The sequence below is a fragment of the Monomorium pharaonis genome, chromosome 2 (genome assembly GCF_013373865.1).
Source record: "Monomorium pharaonis isolate MP-MQ-018 chromosome 2, ASM1337386v2, whole genome shotgun sequence".
Taxonomy (NCBI): domain Eukaryota; kingdom Metazoa; phylum Arthropoda; class Insecta; order Hymenoptera; family Formicidae; genus Monomorium; species Monomorium pharaonis.
Genome location: NC_050468.1, coordinates 16195101 through 16215301, shown reverse-complemented (window position 1 = coordinate 16215301; position 20201 = coordinate 16195101). Strand labels below are relative to the sequence as shown.

At 32.9% G+C, this 20201-nt stretch overlaps 1 protein-coding gene across 5 annotated transcripts in view; it reads right to left on the bottom strand.

Moving 5' to 3' along the window:
- LOC105828088 (epidermal growth factor receptor) overlaps positions 1-20201 on the bottom strand; it is an 89029-nt gene that overhangs the window by 12312 nt on the left and 56516 nt on the right. For 2 of the 5 annotated variants that reach the window (XM_012666297.3, XM_012666292.3), the window contains exon 2: positions 11213-11568. In XM_012666297.3, the coding sequence (XP_012521751.1) occupies positions 11213-11363 (151 nt within the window). In that variant the 5' untranslated portion in view covers positions 11364-11568. Of the gene's footprint in view, positions 1-11212; positions 11569-15017; positions 15647-15668; positions 17093-20201 lie in introns of those variants that run through there. The other 3 variants (XM_012666312.2, XM_012666305.3, XM_012666315.3) reach the window with 3 other exon arrangements.

The window sequence follows — 20201 nt, the reverse complement described above, 5'->3', positions numbered from 1 at the left end:
AAATAAAAGTGAAACTATGAAATGTATAAATGATTCATTTGAAGAGTTTAATGTGGAATGAAGAGTGTAGAATGTGGAAAACACACAAAAAAAAGAAAATAGAAAACTAAAGAACCTGTAGAAGAAGAAACAATGATTTAAAATTAAACACTATGAACGGAAGACTAATAAGTATCATTTCCACATGAAGATGAATTTCATAGTACCATACAAAATTTTAGTATTAATTCCTGAAGTCGTTGTAAAGTTGTTGCGAGTAAAAATTATTATTTAAAATGATTTTGATTAAAACAAAGGACTATATAATGACAAAAGTGATTTTCATATTTGCAATTTCTAACGGTTTTCTCGTTTAAACAGAACTATATTATGAGTTTCAAATGAGAAATTTATGAAGATATTAGCAGATTATATTATGTAATATAATACGTTTAATATATTATTAATTTTATACTTGAATACGTTCTATCATATTCTAAACATCAAATATTGTAAAACACAAAGAGCAATTTTATAATTTAATCTCGTTTCAACTGAACTTCTAAGCCAGAGTTTCTTAATCCAAAATGAAGATTATCGTTCAATCCATTTGATTCGTGACTCGAGTGCTAGCCAATTTTTTTCTTCGAAACGTCTTGTCATTGTGACGTTGAAAGTATTTTAATTCACGACTAGTGTTAGTCAATACTAGGCTTTCGTCGAGATTCAAAACGAATTGCTTTGTCATCACAATCGTTCAACTACAATCCCGGCTCTTGCATGTAGACCCTGGCACAGGATTGGAGAACGAAGGACGAGAAGGATACGTCCGAGCTAGGGTTGTATAAGCCTCGTGTATACGTTATAACCATGGCGTAACCATCCCAGGGCGTAACATTAATAGCTTTATGGTTTATTGCTTTCGAGTCTGCGGTTAAGTTCCTTCGCTCCCTGTGGCGCGGCTGGACCGAAGGCTACGATGCGGTACGTCTCCGTGTGTTCGTGTACCTTCATTTTTCGATTTCGTTATGTCGACGGTGCGGCGCGCGGCGGCGTTTTATTCACATCGCTCCGCTCGATCATGACTCTTCCTCCTTCTCTTGTTTCGTCTTTTCGCGCCACCGGCATTCAGTGTTTAAGTTAACTCTTCGATACACTTTTGGATAAGGCATACAGTTGAAGAATCAACGAGAATAACTGAATAACAAAGGATAATTCTAGAAAAGGAAAAAACTTGTAAAAAAGTTGTTTAACTAAAAAAAAATTACTTATTACTTTAAAGTCATTTATTTGTTGCTTTATTTGTTCTTTAATCTTTTTATTTAAAGAATAAAAGTTTTTAATAAATTATAACGCGCGGTATTGTACCTTTTTAATAATTAATTTTAATAAATTCTAACTTTGAGTTTTTATATTATTATAATAATATAATTATGATGTGTGTGTGTGTGTGTGTGTGTGTGTGTGTGGGGGGTTGCAAGATGGTCTTAATTATCGCTGTCGAAAAAAAACCATTTTTACACAGTTTTATCGTACAGTCATAGAATAGAAAATAGATAACCATCTTAGAAGAGTACAAGATTATTTATACAATAATAATTATTTCATGAATATCTCATTCAATACAGGTTATGTGTGTTAATTTAGATGAATAATAAGTTTTTACATAAAGTGAAGAAATACATTTAAATTAAAAGCTTTACTAGAAATCATTATCGAGATTTTTTTACATGTTAAGATATAACAAATATACAAAATCAGATTTCTTTGATAATCATTATTAGACAATTATGGTGATAACCAGTAAGGCACTTCTTCCGTGCAGCACGTTGCAGCGACCTCTGCGATTGTACTTTAAAATATATATTTTTTAATAAAAGAAATTGTAAACTAAATTCAAAGTGTGTACTTTTTAACCCACTAACTCTGACATTTCTACAATGTATGAGTGAGTAAAAAAAAAATCTTAAATATAATCTTTTTTAGTACCCGTTGTGCTCTTTTAAAACAAGTTTGTATATATTTTATTATTTTAGATATCAATTATATTAGCCCTCTAACACGGTCTGTATTATAATTTTTCTACGAAATGCTCGATCTTTATATTATAAATGTCGTCTGTACAATGTAAGACTATGTAAATATGTATAACAATTGTTAAACAATTATTAAAGCATTAAAAGTGTAAGTGTGAATTGTACATTTCGATAAATAAAATAAAACAATAGTCTGTATTGAAATAGATAAAATGTTTAAAATAATATTAATAATTATACTAAAATACAAATATATGCAATATAAATATAATTATATTTAATGGATTTTAGTATAATTATATTAAGTATATTTTTTATATAATTATATTTAAAATATTTATATATTTCGTATATACATGTTTTGAAGTGTCACAGCTACGACTTTCATTATTTTTATGAAGTTTTATATCGAATAGGCAATGACGTATTAAATATTGTGTTGGGAATCACAATACGTGTTTACATTCGCAGATGTATTAAATCGCGCAGATTAAATAGGAGGTGACAGTGATATTATATAGAGTATTATAAAAATCGTTAGATGACGGAAAGTGAATACTTCTCATTGCGTTGTCCAACTAGATTGTGCAGGATAACATTGATTCTAGATTCAATGCGTAATGTTAGCAACTAAGATTTATGTACTATTTAGCCAAAAGAACCTTGTGCTGCTGTCATCTAGAGAGAAATAGATTTCCCTCGTACCATTTGCAAATGCTAATACGTGGAGAAGTGAAATCTAACTCACGGTGATAAACGCTCTTTCTTCGTCGAAAGATATTTTAGTAGGTGTTATAGTGGGTTGCAACATAATGTGCGTCGCATTCCTGCGATAAACGCATTTATAATAAATATTATTTTGTTATTTATTTAAATGGAATTCAATTAGTATATTAATTTGTTGAACTTTTAACTTATTAGATGTAATTCTATCACACAATTTTGATTTCTTTAAAATAAACTTTAAAATAAGTTTGGCTGTTGTATGTTGCATCATGTAGTGCGAGATATAATACTAGAAAAATCGAATAATGCTAGAAAAATAATAGCATGACATAAATTATATTTTTTGTAAAGTGTCATAACTACATTGTATGTTCAACTCGTACGAGTTTGAATCGCCTGCAACCCTCGTTTGTTGATGCATACAACTTACGCAATGGATAACAATCTTGCCTGAGCGCTTTCCACCATCGTTGGTCTGGCAAAGATTTTGATATACGAGTCTCTCTCTCTCTCTCTCTCTCTCATATCACAAAATTACACGACGCTTTGTCTATCTTCGAAATAATCATTTAATCGCAGATAAACATGTGTTTTATATCATGTACATGATGTTAAATCAATATATATTATTGTTATTAATCTGAATATTATAATGTCAAATATTCAAATGTATATATAATCATGCATTTTTATTAAAATTTTTTATAATTTAGTCTTATAATTTAATTTTGATATATAATAGTATACAATTAAAGTGTATTGTATTACTATATACACGAATAAATTTTATTAATTGATCATCAATGAATAAATAGTTTGTACAATTTATACAATTTATATTATATACCTATATTCATCTTAATTTTTTAATTAATACCTAATTTATATATTTTAAGATTTAACGAGACGACTAATATTTTCTTTAACTTTTTATAAAACACGTAAAAAAATCAATAAAAATATGTAAGAAATATTAAAAATGTATGTTTTCTATATTTTGTTGTACTATAGTTGTTTTTAATCACTTTTATATTAATTTTGGTGAATATTTTCTAATGTGTATATGTAATAGTATTTGTTTAAATAATTCTATGTATTTTAGAATAAATAATAACAGTTTTTTAAAAAATGATTTTTACAACTATTTCTTGGATTACAAACAAAACTAAAGATTGTCGACGTTTGCATAATTACAGTCTTATATGTATACTGATTTCTAAGCGAACAAAACTTAAATTTTGGTTCCAAAATCCGAGGGGTATTGTCGATTTTTTAACAATTTTATTCGCGCGGCTGCGATCATCGATCGATGATCGCTTGGTCGATAATATTTATACGTGGGCGTGCACCTATATCATTCTCCTCGGCATCGTGCAATAATCCACTCGATCTGCGACGTAGATCCCGCGCAAACATTTGACCTCGGGCCGATATCGTTTAACATCCCTGATCGAGCATCGTGCGGTATCGAGTGCGTCGTCCTTTCGTAACGCACGCTAAATTACCTGTCTTTTTTAACGTCGTACGTGTAACTTGAAATGTTTGATGGACGCCTCGCGGGCTTAATTCTTCAACTGTAGAAAAGTTTGGGAAAGCGCAAGGCTTTTCAAGAGAAATTCAGTTTATTAATAATAAAGTCACGGACTAAATTTGATGCAATTTTCATGGAATGCCATTTTTATAATTCTCATAAATAAATTAACAATTTTTATATTAAAATAGTTATTTCATTAATTAATTATAATTTTAATCTACAGTTTATATGTATTATGTATTTTTAATACTGCTATTGAAGAAATAATAATGTGCATATACGCATATATAATATTATTTATAGGTCTGATGTTATGTGTGTGTACTACGTGCACATTTATCGTATTGAATCATAGAACGTAAACGGTAAGTAATAGAGTAATTAAAGAGTAATTAAAGTCACAATGCATTAGTAGAAAGGTTGAGTCGATAAAACTGGAAAAGTCGTTCAAACAAGAAAATTGAATTTCCACGCTAATTTGCAGATTAATTGTATTGTATTTAGTGCAGTTTTTTTTTAAATTTGAATTTAAATTTACAGAACAAAATGCAAACATTAATTATTTAATATAAAGATATATTTCTTAATTAAAATAATATACGAAAAGAAAATTTATTTTTTCCGCGTTTGTATTTTGTAGCAATTGATTATACTGCTACTTGTCATCTTTTCTTTAGCTTGTTTGTTTTTTGTACACGGAGAAAATTTTCTCTTAAAATTTATCCTCAAAATTTGGTAATTGTGAGAGGATGTGTAACCTCGAGGAATTTTACTTTACTTTTTAGTAAAATTTACTAAAAGTATATTAAATTTGACTAAAAAGTATAGTAAAATTCCTCGAGGTTACACATTCTCCCACAATTACCAAATTTTGAGGATAAATTTTAAGAGAAAATTCTCTCCGTGTAAGATTCTTGTTGATGCGATCAATGAAAAAGCCACCCACATGTCTCTCACCCTCATCGTCCACCCACATTTCTCTGCTAGACTTGCCGGTGCCTATGGGCGACCTGATGTTCGCCATCGATCAAGCAGTTAACTTGAGAAAGAACATGTTTGACTTTTCCAACGCTGTATCTTTCATCTTCTGACGGTTTAAAGAATTTTTCGTCTTTTGATACATTTGGTGCCATTTGATACATATAATACATTTGATACATAGGACGGTGCAACCATCAGATTCGATTAAAAATAATAAAAAAAAATTATTTTTTAGTTTTCATATCTATTAAATCATACAGTCATATAGCTAGGCGTTATAGCAATATAGCTAAGTGGTAGTACACAAAAAATACAAGATAAGAGATTAGAGATGTGCAAATAGAGTTTAAATTTAAATTAAATTTTTGAATCAGCTGTGAGTAATTCAATACAATTTGATTTCTTGATTCGCATATATCTAATAGAGATGGAAGATAAATAAAACAAGAATTTAATGTAAATTAAGAGTTTCTGAGATAATATTAGTTCAAAGACAAATAATGGCGAGAGGCAAATGGCTAATTCCTTATCATTATATTATCGGATGCGAAAGTTTCAACCATTTAACTTAAAATTGTACAATGCAAAGAATATATGTATAATTAATCTTAAATACATATAAAATAAAATGCACTTCAATAATATAGACTATGTAATATGTATTTTTTCCTTTTTGGAAAGTAATTGATAATAATTGCATTAAATATAGATTGGCTAATAAAAATGTGATCAGGGCGCGCGTATGTGTGCATGTGTATATATTTAACATTTTCTAAACAAAAATTACAAAAGCCGGTCACTCTCTTATTAGACATACTATATATTTAATAGAATGTTATTAATTATTTTCAGAACAAAAAATATAACGTAATCATATCAATGATGCATTTTATTATATGTATATGTCTTGATGAATATATATATATATATATATATATATATATATATATATATACATATTCATCAAGATAAATTAGATATATTCCCTGCAACGTCTTTTCAAGCGTCTCAGCAATATCTCACACTCATTCTGAATAATGACGTCGCAATGTCATGCACAAAATCCAAGACAGTGCTCTTCATCGTTGCATTTTCGCGCGTCATCGTCTCAATCGATGGCGATTGCATCTTTAAGTCTCACTGATTTCGCATACAATGTGCAGCTTGAGAAAAAAACGCTGACAGCTCCATTTGTGCGGCATTCAAATATCTCACCTCGATCATACCGACGACGCCTATTGCCGTCGCACCCGCGATTGAACGTCCCAAACCCTTGATTAAACCCTTCGACGGAGTGCATTCATATTACGCACGATACGGGGAGTTCGGTCCGGTCACGTTGGTGAAACGAATGCGAGGCCGTTAAGTCGACGACTACGCACCTGTGAGGCCACCTGTTACCCGGTTTCACCTCAGGATTGTCGCACGAGCCCGCAAATGCCCGCCAGGCAGATTGCGAAAGACGTCAGGCGAAAATGATTAATAAGAATCGGCTCATCTGTTATATTGCATCTGCAATCTCTCCCTGGAATGCTACCTCAATTGAATCGCAGTCGCACAGTCGTATTTGCACAATCACCACTTGTTCATTGCTTATGGTATTCTAAATCGATCAACTAATAGAATTAAAATACTTATTTTGTTAATAATAAGGTCTCGAAAATAAAATTTATCTAGGACAAATATTCAGTATGTGAATATTTGCAGAAATTTATATACATTACATTTAAAAAGAAGTGTTTTATTACAAAATATTAATATATTTGATGTTTGTCTATTTGAAATTTTTTTACTTTTAGAAGTTGAAATAGCTTTAATAGCTTTAAATGTTTTAGTGTTTTAAATTTAAACAGCAAAATTGTAATATTTTTAAGTAAAAGAGGCAAAAATATATTTTAATGTCGTTACACTTCGTTTTTGTGACTGTAAAAAATAAAATACCTTATAAAAGAATTAGATATATCTACTTCTGATTATAAATAATATGCATCAATAATCTTCAGTTGAGCCTCAAGTTAAGTTTAAAACTTTAAGATTGCAATGAAGATTATGTATGCCTTGTCAAGTTCTTGGCGAGAATAAGTACGATTCAATTAAGAATCTTATAAAAAATAAAATAAAAAGAATACAAAGCAAATAGATCAAATGTCCAAGATACATCTATTCTTTAAGAACATAGGGTGGAATTTCAATAGAAAAAAAACGCGTGGCGTTTCGAGTCTGGTTGGATCCAATGACGCAATTCTCGAGTACATAAATTCACCGAGCATATTGAGCAGTTATATTTCATTGGCGGGTAAAAAATGCAAATGTCCCTCGGAAATCTGACGTCTCAATCCGTCTCTGGGATCTCGTCGATATTCCAAACGGTCAATTAAGGCATGCTTCCCAGATGTCCCTGTCTGGTCCTTGCGCGCACATATACACATATATATCGACGACGACGATGACGATAAGTCGAACGAGAAAACGGTATTACGTACCGCGCGGTATCTCGTTTCTGCCGCGATGAATGCTCTCTCGTGCTTATGCTTCGATAATCTCTCTTCCTGCTCTGCGACTGTCTCGTTACTTGCCTCTTATTTACTCGCTGGATACTCTGGAAGATACAATCTGCCGAAGGATCCGTCGAAGGTGAAGAAACCTGGCAGAATGAAGCAATGAAGAAGCAATGGGAGAAAAAGCGGAATTTCCTAGCCACCCAAGAAGAAACGTGGTAATTAATATGATCGATCAAAGGGACGATACCGATGACCAGCGGCATCCGAAAGCCTGACCAGAGGGACAAAAATTCTCCGAGATTTGAAGATTAGGTCGGTACGTGAGTGAAGTAGGACACTGTATTTCATGCCTAGAGGATATAATGAATAAAACTCGCTGGTCGATTATTCTTGAAGCTGAAGATATAAATGAAAGGCTTAAGGGCGATAAACTGACTACGCTACGCGAGCAGTCAATCTTTCGAAGAACCTTGTCAATCTTTTGGCGCATGTTTATTTTACGAATTCGATTATAACGCCAATTAAATATTTTTTTATTCTCTTAAGAAATAATATATTAAATAGGCAATGACTTTAGAGTTGCAAAATACAGCAAATTTAATTAATAATCATGGCTTTTGTTTATATTATTTGACAACTTAATATACACTAAAATATAGTAAAATAAAAGCTTTTAAAAACCATAGAACATTTTATTATAAAATAATTATTTTAATTTTACTCATTTTCTTTAACAATATTATACACCTTAAAAAAAAGAGAGCTTTTTAACGTTAAATGTATAAAAATATCCTTTAAAATGTAATTTTGATGGCTACTAAACTAAATAAAACTAATATAATGTAAACAGTATAAAATACGCATAGTAATCGCAAAATTTCAAATAATACAAGTCACGCCAAATGATTATCGAGGTCGGGTAGAAATGGATGAGGTCTGCAATGAATGTCAGGAAAGTCTACCATGCGCAAAAGTCGGCATGATTGAAGTCGAGATACGTCATAAAATAAATTCTGAAATTGCTGTGTCAAGAGGGCAATCGTTTTTTTCAGAGGAATTCAATTTTTTCAGAGATATGTCTCCCTTTATCCTTTTGCGTAAATAATATCCTTGTGTCTTTACGCGGATTATCAGGGCTGCACTCGTCTTTTAACATACGCTTTATTTCGAAACGCGATACACCTTAAAAGCCGAGAGCGATAAAGACGGCCGATTAATTTACTGCGACTCCGTAATCCCTTCAAGGTAAATCCTTCTCTCTCACCGAACCCGTCGTTTCTCTTTCCATCTTTCTCTTTCTCGATCCATCTCTCACTCTTTCTACTTCTTTCTTTCAACAAAATAGAAGCTGTAGAGCGCAATATAGCGAGGGTTTTATTCCTGCCTAATGGATAGAAAGAGATCGACTCAGAGCTTATCACTTTAATGGAGGCTTTATGGAGGCCACTTTCGGTGGTATCTCCTCCGTGTCCGCAACGAATTCTAGGTGGCTGTCCAAATGCGCTGGGCAAACTGCACTTTTCAGCTGCATAATGTGCAGCCTCCACGCTCCGGTTATTGTGCTAATGGAAAGACATTCTAACAATTCGTTTTAGAATTTCGCTACTCGAACGTAATCTTAAAAGCCGTCCATAAAAGTTGCGCAGTTTTCGAAGAATTTATTGCAAGATTTGATTTCACCATGTTTCTAAACATTTACATAAAAATTGTTAATAATAGTATTATGCGAAAGTGTTTGGAGGAGTTCTGCTGAATGTATATATTTTCTGATAAAGTTTGAAGTGCTTACAAATAGTCGGTTATAAATCTTAAAACATTCGTTATTTATTATTCATTGACTAGTAAAACATCGTTGAAGCGGATGATAATCGGTTTTCAAGCGTCTATATTTTCATAAAGTATGTAATAGATTAAAAATTTAGGGTAAAGTCGTTCCGGTTTTTAAGAACAAAATCCACAAGAAATTATATATCTGGAATAAGCACCTGTGTATCTTTACGATAAAAAAGCAGCTGTTTATTACGTTCAAAAAATTAGAGTGCAAAAAATTATATTACAATTTAATAATTTAAAATTATTTATTTATAATTTCGTTACTTATAATAATAATTATTTTAATTATTACGTTTACATATCTTTAGTTAAATATTAATATAAATTTGAGAATAATAGAATTTTAAGAGACGTATACTAGTGTCTTTTAATATTAATCTGACCGTTTCAATAATTATTTACAAATCAATAAGATATTAAAAGCATCGAATTATTATGTTTGTTCAAATTTATTATAATTTTAAAATACATAATTTATATTAATACCTGATAAATCTCATCAAGGAATCCGCTTGCAGACCGCAACTTCCGCAAACCGCGCGTGTGGTCCATTCGAACCGCACGTCGAGACAGCTGATAATAGATATATATATATATATATATATACACACACATATATATATATGTATATACATATATATATATAATATACCAACGCGATAATAGACGCAATGACGGCTATCTTGCGGCGGTCATCAACACCGATGTAAACATCGCACTTTATGTGGGACCACGTGTCCAAGAGCGCGTATATACTTTATTCTCAATCATTATTTTCGTAAATGCACTTACACGGTCATGCGCGACGCTTTCGATCAGGGACAAATAGTAAGAGGTAAGATTTTAAGAGGCGTGAGCTTCGTCATTCCCTTCTTTTCCACCTTCTTCTTTAGATACAAGAGGAAACGGTACTTTCTAGGTATACTACGCGTAAAAGGGACTCTTCAACCAAGCGACGCCCACACCGAAATCGGCGCGGCGCGCACCGCTTTGCTTTCTACTTTTCTAGACGGTCCCAATGATCTACGACCAAGGGTTCTCCGCTAAGAACGGAGTACGTTCGTCCTGGTTAAAAAGCCGGTTCGCAGCAACAATGCGCTCTTATGCGTTAATAAATTATATTACTTCCTCAACGTTAGGTGATCCACTGATGCTCGCAAGATTACTGTTTTTCTCTTTTTCTCTCTTTTTACCGATATGTTCATATTTCACAGCGAGACTTATCACTCCAAACATGAACATTTACGTTACAAAAAAGAGAAAGTAAAGAATTACATGATAAATAATTATAATACCTATGATAATACCTAGTATTACAACATTATAATTAATAATTGTAAACAATAAAGGAACAAATATATATACCGTATTTTCCAATGATAAGATCAATAATCGTCAATAAAACTAATAGATATTATTTTAAAATCTATGACTAATCGCAATTAAATATTTTATAGCATGCTAGTTTTATCAGTGGAAAACATTGTATTGCTATATTCATTCCAATTTTATATATGAAAGCGAAAGCATTACGATTCAATATCCATATTGATAATAAATTTTAAATCGATCATAATTCCGCTTTCGCGACTTCTCCAAATGGAAGTAGCTGTAAAACTTACTTTTCCCTTTGACAAACTCTGTAGAATTGACATCTGTAGAACTCGGTTGAATTAATGCATCATAGCTACCGGCGACGATCAGTAGGAGGAATGTGACGCCGAGGAAGTTGCAGGTAAACAGCGCTTGTGGCCCGTATCGGTAGTTGAACATGATGAGCTTTCATGCCCTTCACGAACCCGCAGGCCTTGCCAAGGTGATCTGAGTGAAGATTCCCTCTTCTGCTTCGTGCACTCGTCGATTGTCACGAACAAGGAGAAGATCAAAGGAACTTCGGAGAACTGTTTCCGCCGCTGCCATCGCTCTCCCTTCTTCACCGTGCATGTCACATGTTCGGCATTAAAGCTGTCATGAGTGTCTGAAATAAGAAAAGTGGCAATCAGTGGAAAAGTAGTACACGATACTAAGAGCATCGCATTTGCTCACTATGCGTTTGATAAACGCGACTCTCTAATTTTCTAGTATATTTCTTATGCTTCGTCACTTTTTGCATTGGAAAAAAAAAAAATGTCACGAGCTTCATTTACATATGTTTTGTTCACTTTCTTTGTTATCTTACACTGAAAAAAGTTGTTAATTTGATGAGATTTTTCAATTTCTTTAATTCAAATATTATTTATACATTTAACTTAAATATAAAAACTTGAATTGAAGAAATTTAACGCATTCAAAGTTAAAATATTATATATATATATATATATATATATATATGTGTGTGTATAAGTTAAGTAAATATATAAATACTCGACATAAAGAAATTTATTCGTTAGAAAATTTAATTAAATTAACATTTTCTTAACCTAACTATATACTCTCATACCCTCTCTTACTAAGATAAGTTGCACATTTTAGATAGCAAGAAATGTTTAAGATGTGATCTGAGGCGACAAAGATTTAGACATTTGAAATTAAATACTCGTCGAAAATGCGATTACACTTTTTTATGCGAATATTAAGCGAGATGAGACACAAAAGACAATCAGTATAAATCATCTCGCGTTGAAATCTCTGTTATTTTCATTAGCACATCTGAAGTGTGTTTCACGAGTTACGCGTGTAAATCAATAACGATCAGCCACTAAAATGAGTTACGCAGATTGGCGCGCTTGCAGCACTTGTTTCTAAACTATCCTACGACAACGATATTCATTATATACGTCTGAATAATGCTACGTATGCATCCTTTATCACGTAATATTCATTACATGTTGTACACACTGCGATCTGATGAATAGCATGAAAGAATTATAAATCTGTCCGCATCTCGGACAAACTATTAATTAAATCAATTTGCTTTAAGTACAAGTATTCCAATTAATTAAGTGATAAGACTTCATTAGAAAAAAAACATTAATGCTGGTGATGATATCCAATGTTACTTTTGTGTTTACTTCTGCAATTAATTAAAAGCGTAAAATTAATATTCGTTTCTTATGATCAGCAAGAGATTAAAAATGTGTCCCTTATAATTAAATGTTTAACCTCACGTTTTTATCACGTAACCTGATTCTCATTAATTTAATCAATATCGGCATCTCAAATGGTTTTTTTTTATACTCGGTGTCTCTGTCCCTTAATTTCAAAAAAGCGTGTAACTACGAAAAAAAAAGAATTTACTCGTCTTCTGGACCGGTAGTGTTGTGTCATCGCCTCGTTTGTGGACTACCTTCGACAGAGTGTATCGCACTAGAAGATGGCAAGAGAAAAATAAGAAGGAACGAAAAAGAGAAAGAGACGAGGGGATGAAGCGAAGAAAGAAGGGGCGAAGATCGAAAAAGAGAGGAAGACAATGCAGCTAACAGCAGGTGTCTGCTCGCCTGTACGTTCCTCTTTTTTCTTCTCGTCTCCGTTCCCTCCTTTTCGTCGCGATCTCATCCAGGGTGATCATTCCGGCACTCTTACACACACACATACACATTCGGCTTCCTCTTTGTTCTTTCACACTCCCCGCATAGTGACGAATACGAGTTGCCTTATTCGGACGCGACAAGCGGGAATCAACTTAAACAAATGACGTCGAACCGCACGCGCGGCGGCAGTTTGATTGCGGGCGTCTCGTTAAGGTCGCCTCTTCAGATCGTCCCTATTAATTACGATCGATACCCGACGACCACGAGCTATTGGCGACGAGGCACTCGATCGTGTCGCTCGTGATAGCGCTGTGTGTTTCTCTCCGCCCTCCGCGATGCGATTCTCCCTCGATCGTCGTGGTACCACGCTGTCTACCGACGAGAAAGACGTGGGAGACCTCGGAGTGCTGCTCGGATAACAGCGTTCGTAACACATCGCGTGTGCAAACCCGTGTGCATTTCCGCAAACTAATACAAACCCGTAAGAGAATAGAGGAAATCGACTTAATATACTAATATGTCTAACAATGACATACATAAAAATTTCCCGTTATTTTAATGAACGCTTAACACTTGCGAGAAATTTTTTTCTCACTTTACACAAGAATAACGAACATATTTCTGATACATTACATTTGTAAATCACAGGGGTTTGCGTAGCACTGACTTCGTCAGAAATGTGAAGATATATGGATTATGAGGCTGCGAACCGGTTCTAGACATACCGTTCGAATGGCGGAATTAACCCGAACTCAAAGGACTGGAGCGCCGTCGACACTTCGCTTAATTGCCTGGCGGGGACTTGCAAATTTTTATCGTTCGTCTCAGGGAACTTTAATCCTATCTTTATAGCTGTTTCTGATCGCGCGACTGTGACGCAAAACACACGTAGTATAATTATATTTTAAATCTTCTTTACGTCCTATGATTTTATGAGTCCATATAAAAAAGAATCAAGTAAGCTTAAACTTAACACATATTTTCATAATAAGAAAGATTAATGTATAGAGCGATCGTTAAGTACACTAAAAGATTTTAAGAGATGATTTCTTACGCTAATTTAAGGTGAAAAAACTTGATATGACCGAAACGATTTAGTTTCAAAAATACAGGGTGAAGGCCAAAAAGTTGAAGGAAAAAATCCTTTACTAAAAATTTTTTTAAACTTGGTGTTATGATGAAACTTCGTGTATATTTGAGGGATATAAAGCCTCATTTTTCAGGGACATATATTAACAAAAAGTATTTTTTTTTAACTTTGACACTTTGTATCTTTGAAACTAAACCATTCCGATATATAAGATTATAAAGTATAGTACAGCAATCATAAATTTTTTGTTTTAAATTAATAAGAAGTCATCCCTTAAAATTTAGAGTATTTAAGATATTTAACGACTATCATGTATATATATATATATATATATATATATATGTGTGTGTGTGTGTGTGTGTGTGTGTGTGTGTGTGTGTATATAATACTATTTTAAATATTAGAAAGTACTATTCTATTATTCTCGTAAGCATTGTCAAAGTATTGATTGCACAACACATGATATTATAATAGACTTACATAACATAAGAAAGACAACTTCAAAGAATCGATGAGAGAATAAGGACGTTTTTAGTACTAAAATCTAACGAAGTATCACGAATCTTCGTAACTTGCATAATAAGAACTTATTAATGCTTTCACATTACGGAGGAAAAAAAAGTATTTCTCTTTCTTAATTTATAACAAATCTTGCGACTCTTGCGACACTTCAGTGCTAAAATTTCACCGTGATTAAAAAAGCCATTAAATATAATAATTTACAATCGCAATAAAAAACAAAACGGAAACAGCTTTGACAACTGTGCAATTGTAACGTTATAATATCAATCAACGCTCTCTGCAACGTATCTTCCATGAGATTATAGATAAAGATTATTTTTAATTAATTTTTTAAAAGGTACTTACTACAATTTTAATTAAATAAAACAAACCAGGCGTGTGACACAAAATATCTCTTTGAATACAATATGTCATGTATTTCCGTTACCGATTATTCAATTTTTAATTGTTACATATTTAAACTAACTCATGTGTGAATATAACGTATATATTTAAGTATGATATAAATGGTACAAAACTGTCATAAATTTTCTCTCTGTTTTTATTTACTTTCTCTTATTTCTTCAGGTCTCAGTTATATACTGCGAATTTCATTTAATGCCTAAGTATTATTTTATGTTACGCAAAACGTATATGAATACTTTGCATGTCGTGTATTTTTCGTTCCCACATATAACATAAAATTTCTTCCTGAGAAAACTTTTTGCTTTACAGTTATTAACTTGCACTACACAGGCAGCAGTGCACGAAAATGATTATTCTAAGTTTTATTATGTAAAAATTACGATTTTGTGAACTGTATCAAAGAAAAAACGGGGTTCTTGCGTTTTTCGTTTCTCATGTGTGAGACGCATTTATCACTGTTGCACTAAACAAATCAGTACGCTCTCCTCGATACTTCTCAGTGACTAATCGCTGATCGTCTGAGGCGTGTCCGCCCCAGGCCTCGTTAACTTTTCTCAACGTGTACCGACATAATCTACCCTTCCCTCGTACCTGATCCGATAAGAAGTAAACGTCGAAGGCGCCCTGCGAAAACGTCGACGACGCCTTGCACTCTTGCGTTTGTTGTTTGCAAACTGGCGTATGCACCGATCGCACGAGCTTTTTATCAACGTCTACAAGGGGAGATTAAGAGGCGTGGTTCTCCGTGTAGAGCGAGACACGTTCCTAGTGAGAACCGCTGGTAAAAGTATGGGAGAAATGGCGCAGCAAAAGGAGATTTGTTAAGTTTAAGCAGACTGAACTATATTTTCTTTAACTTTTCTAGTTATTTTATTTGAAAAATTTATAACTTGGCATTTCGCAGATTGCACGCGTAAATTTTGGTCTTTCTCCATTTATTTGATATCTTTATCTTTTTACTTTAAAATTAGTAAATTTATCTTTATTATTCTACTTGAATTTTCGTCCACAAGGACTTACAAATCTATACGTCCTCAGATCACATACGTCTATAAACTGATATTCTGTCATTTTTAAAATTCGTAGACGATATCAAAATTTAAATTTAAATAATGTAGCTTCGTTTTTTGTATAGTGAGTAGTAATTTATTAGCACACATTTTAAATAACAGTATCTAATAGTAATAACATAGTAACGAGATATTATCGACAATATAACGAGAGTAGTTAAAATTTAAGCTAAAGGCCTATTGATCAAAAAGGTCTGGAATTTTTTCTTGCTAAGCTAAAGAGAGTCCTTCGAGGAGCGACCATGCAGAGCCATCATGGCAAGAAGTTCGAGAAACAATAAGAGAAAAAGATTTTGCCATGCGAGGACATTGATCGTATATATCGTCGCGAAGACTTACGTTTCTCGTCCTTCGTCTTTCTGATCCTCATTCCCTCCGTTTCCTCGCACGGTCGGACTTGGGCATAAAAGCGGCGCCCTTTGAGGGAGGGTCCGAAACAAAAAAAGAGCCGGCGAACACGGCATGCAACCGTGTTAACTGCGCTGCTTATGCATTCATATCCTTGTTTCGCGACAACCTGCTGATTGTTTCCACAAAACGCGACAACCCCCTTGTAGCCGTGTGTCCGGGCCGGTTTTTCGGCGGATCGTGAGGGAGACGCGGCCGTAAGTGCCGCTAAGGACGCGCGAGCCCGCCAGCAAAAAGGATCAATTTGTATGCGGGTGAACGCTCCCCATTTCTGTCTCCGTTCTTAACAGTGCCGGCCGTGTAACGTTTGCACGACAATGGTGACGGCGAGATATAAGGGCGCTCAAGAAACGCGCGTGTATACCGGAAGACAAACAATTGAAGAGTCTGAGGCAACAATGTACTAATCCACACGAAATAGAAAGAAAGGAAGGCTAATAAGGTGAGAATTTGTCTGCAGATTCTGACGATGGTTTCACCCAAAGGCAATTACATTTTTTAGAGATAGGTCAAAATTAATATGAATGAGAAGTGATAAAGATAATAAGAATTATATATTATTAGAAAATAATTTAGCAAATACTTTAATAAAATTTGTTTGAGATATATACGCAGCAAAAATAATATGTATTAATATTTTTCTAGTACTTATTTAATACCTACACGGAAAGAATTTTCTTTTAAAATTTATCCTCAAAATCTGATAATTGTAGGATAATGTGTGACCTCAAGAAATTTTACTATACTTTTTAGTAAATATTTTTAGTAAATTTTACTAAACAACATAGTAAAATTCCTCGAGGTCACACATTATTCCACAATTATTAAATTTTGAGGGTAAATTTTAAGAGAAAATTCTCTCCGTGTATAAGGATTATAATTAATGTGCTAACAATTTCTTAAGAAACGATAGAAGAGCCTTAAACTTCGTCAGAAATAATATTAATATTAATATTAATATTAAGAAGAATATGCGGATAGAGCGTGAAAGACATGATAATCATTATTTATCTGTATATGATACCTGTCTATATTATGTATCAATATATCTTCGTCAATAATTTGAAACTTAGTTTAGAAACGAGAAAAAATGCATAGAACTCCGAAATACTGTAATAAAAGTCTGGTATTGATCATTCAAATCTCACGAATGCGTACGTGACCTGTTCTGTTCCTGATCTTCTCTCAGTTGACGAAAGTAACCGTTTTCTCAAGGTGTGCACATATCTCGTTATCGGCGACATATAAAACTCCGATTAAGAGACACGATAAGAGGAATTATGTTCTTTTCAGCACCCGAAACATGAAGAATATCCGTGAGATGTATAAAACATATACTATTAAAAAATTTTACATTGTATTTGTTTTTAACATAAAAAGATGTTATCTAAAGGAGTATAAGTAGAATCAAATTAATAAAAATCAAAATTAAAATGCTTAAATAAATATTAGTAAAGGACAAAATTTGAATATAAAAAAGATAAAATACAAATCGTGAAAATTTAAGTTCTGTTTGACATGAATAATGTGTTTGTGCGCATGTTTATGTTAATCAGAAATTAATCCAATTAAAAATATATCTTGTTAATCCGAGTAGAACAAAGTTAACATGAAAGAATACCTCATCAATCAATCTTGTAGCAACGATAATTGACTGAACAGGGACGATTTAAAAACGGAAGAAAAAATCGAGAAGATACGAATGGAACGACGAGGAGAAATAAAGAAACAAAAATAGAAACAAGTAAAATAACAAAAGAGAATAAGTCCAAATAACAGTAACGCTGAACGTGAACGTAATTCAAACGTGTTTGTAATTCTCATTGGCTAAATTAAGTTATGGCGAATTTTGTTACAAAATGCTGCAGAAATATTGAGATTTGATTTAGAACTTTGTACATAATTGGTCGACAAAACAACTTCTAGTTAACCAACTAAACCAACCACCGATTTCATCGCTGGTTTACTAGACAGCATATGGCTCAATATTTTATTTTATGCAGTCTTTGTAGTAGAGAGAACCGATTGCATGATCAAAAGTCGTAAAGCCAGTTTTATCTCACGACTGAGCGAGCATGATGCAAGAGCATGATCCAAAAATCGTTATTTAAGTTGTATTTTTAGAAGAGAAAAAAAAGAAGGAAAAAGTAATATTGTTAATTTAAAACAAATGTACAATAAAACCATAGAGTTTTATTCTCCTGAAAAATGTGACGATAAATTGGATGAGTCGCTGTGGTAACGTGTCGTAAAAATTCATAATGCTCACGAAGTGGGAATATATGAAGCAACTTGAGGAAACTTAGTGAGGCGGCGAGTAAAACGGAGAGAAATAGTAGCAACTAGTTGCTTCCTATAGACACTTGCGGCTTCCTATTGATTGATTTGCGCGAGTCACGTCTGCGATTCGTTAATGACGTGAATGTTCGTGACTTCGTGATGGGGGCTTCCATGAGTTCAGGGGGCTTGAAGAAGAGATATCGTGAGCACGACGAGAACGTGGCGAGCCAAAGAGAACGTGCCACGAAATCCTGGATTACCACTCACGATCGTCTCGCTCGCAAGGATTCAGCCTGAGTTTCGAGTCACGGATAACTTTTGCCGCGGGTCGACCTCCACGCTTCGTGCATCTTCGCGGCGTGACTTCTCGACTATGTTCACGTGAAAAGTTGCTTTGCACGTGCATATACCGAAGAGAATCTTGAGCGAGTTTGCACGGACTGAGAAAAGAAAGTATGTAAAAGTATATCACAGTATTACTAAATAACTGTACACAGAAAAAAAGCAAGTGTCAAATTTACTCTTATATATTCATATGAACGCATTCATTGTTTCATATATATAATCAACAATATATAATCTTCTTAAGAATTTGAAAATCTTGAATTTCTTCAACAATATTATAGTCTTATTTCAATACTATAATTGTTATTTCAAGAATATAATATAATTATTTTGATAATTTTATTCTAAGAAAATTATAATCTTCGATTTGAACATATAGTACATTTATATCTAACATTTTTTTGTTTCCATTCAAGAAAATTATTCTTAAATTACAAGAATATCATTTTCTTGATTGAACTATATAAAATCTTAAAATAAATCTTCATTCAAGTAAAATTTTTTTATTTAACGTAATATAATCTTATTTCAAGATTTTCATTTTAAAACTAAAGATATTGTCAAAATAACAATATCCTTTCTTTCTGTGTATTATTATAAGTTGCAGTTTGTAAAGATAAAAAATATTATCATAAAAATATAATACAAAATTATTTATAAAAACTAATTATTAGAGAAAGGATACCAATACTTTTTTTTATTATTTCATTATTATTTTTACGTAAATAATAATGAAAAATTTTGCATTTGTTACACAGACTTTTATTCTTTAACTTCTTTCAAAAAACTTTTTTAATCCTTACTATCATTTTTCAAAGTATACGTTCTTTTTCGTATATCAGCGTGACGAATCACGTGGATATTATTTTCCAAACCGTTCTGACCGAGAACAAATTGCTGGTGGCGATATGGGAAGCTTAGACTTTATGGTGGACATTCTCGAGGTTTTGTCGAGAGATAATCAATAATGGTCGCCTCTATCCTGTAGGTAAGATTACACTGCAGGACTAATCAATGCCTC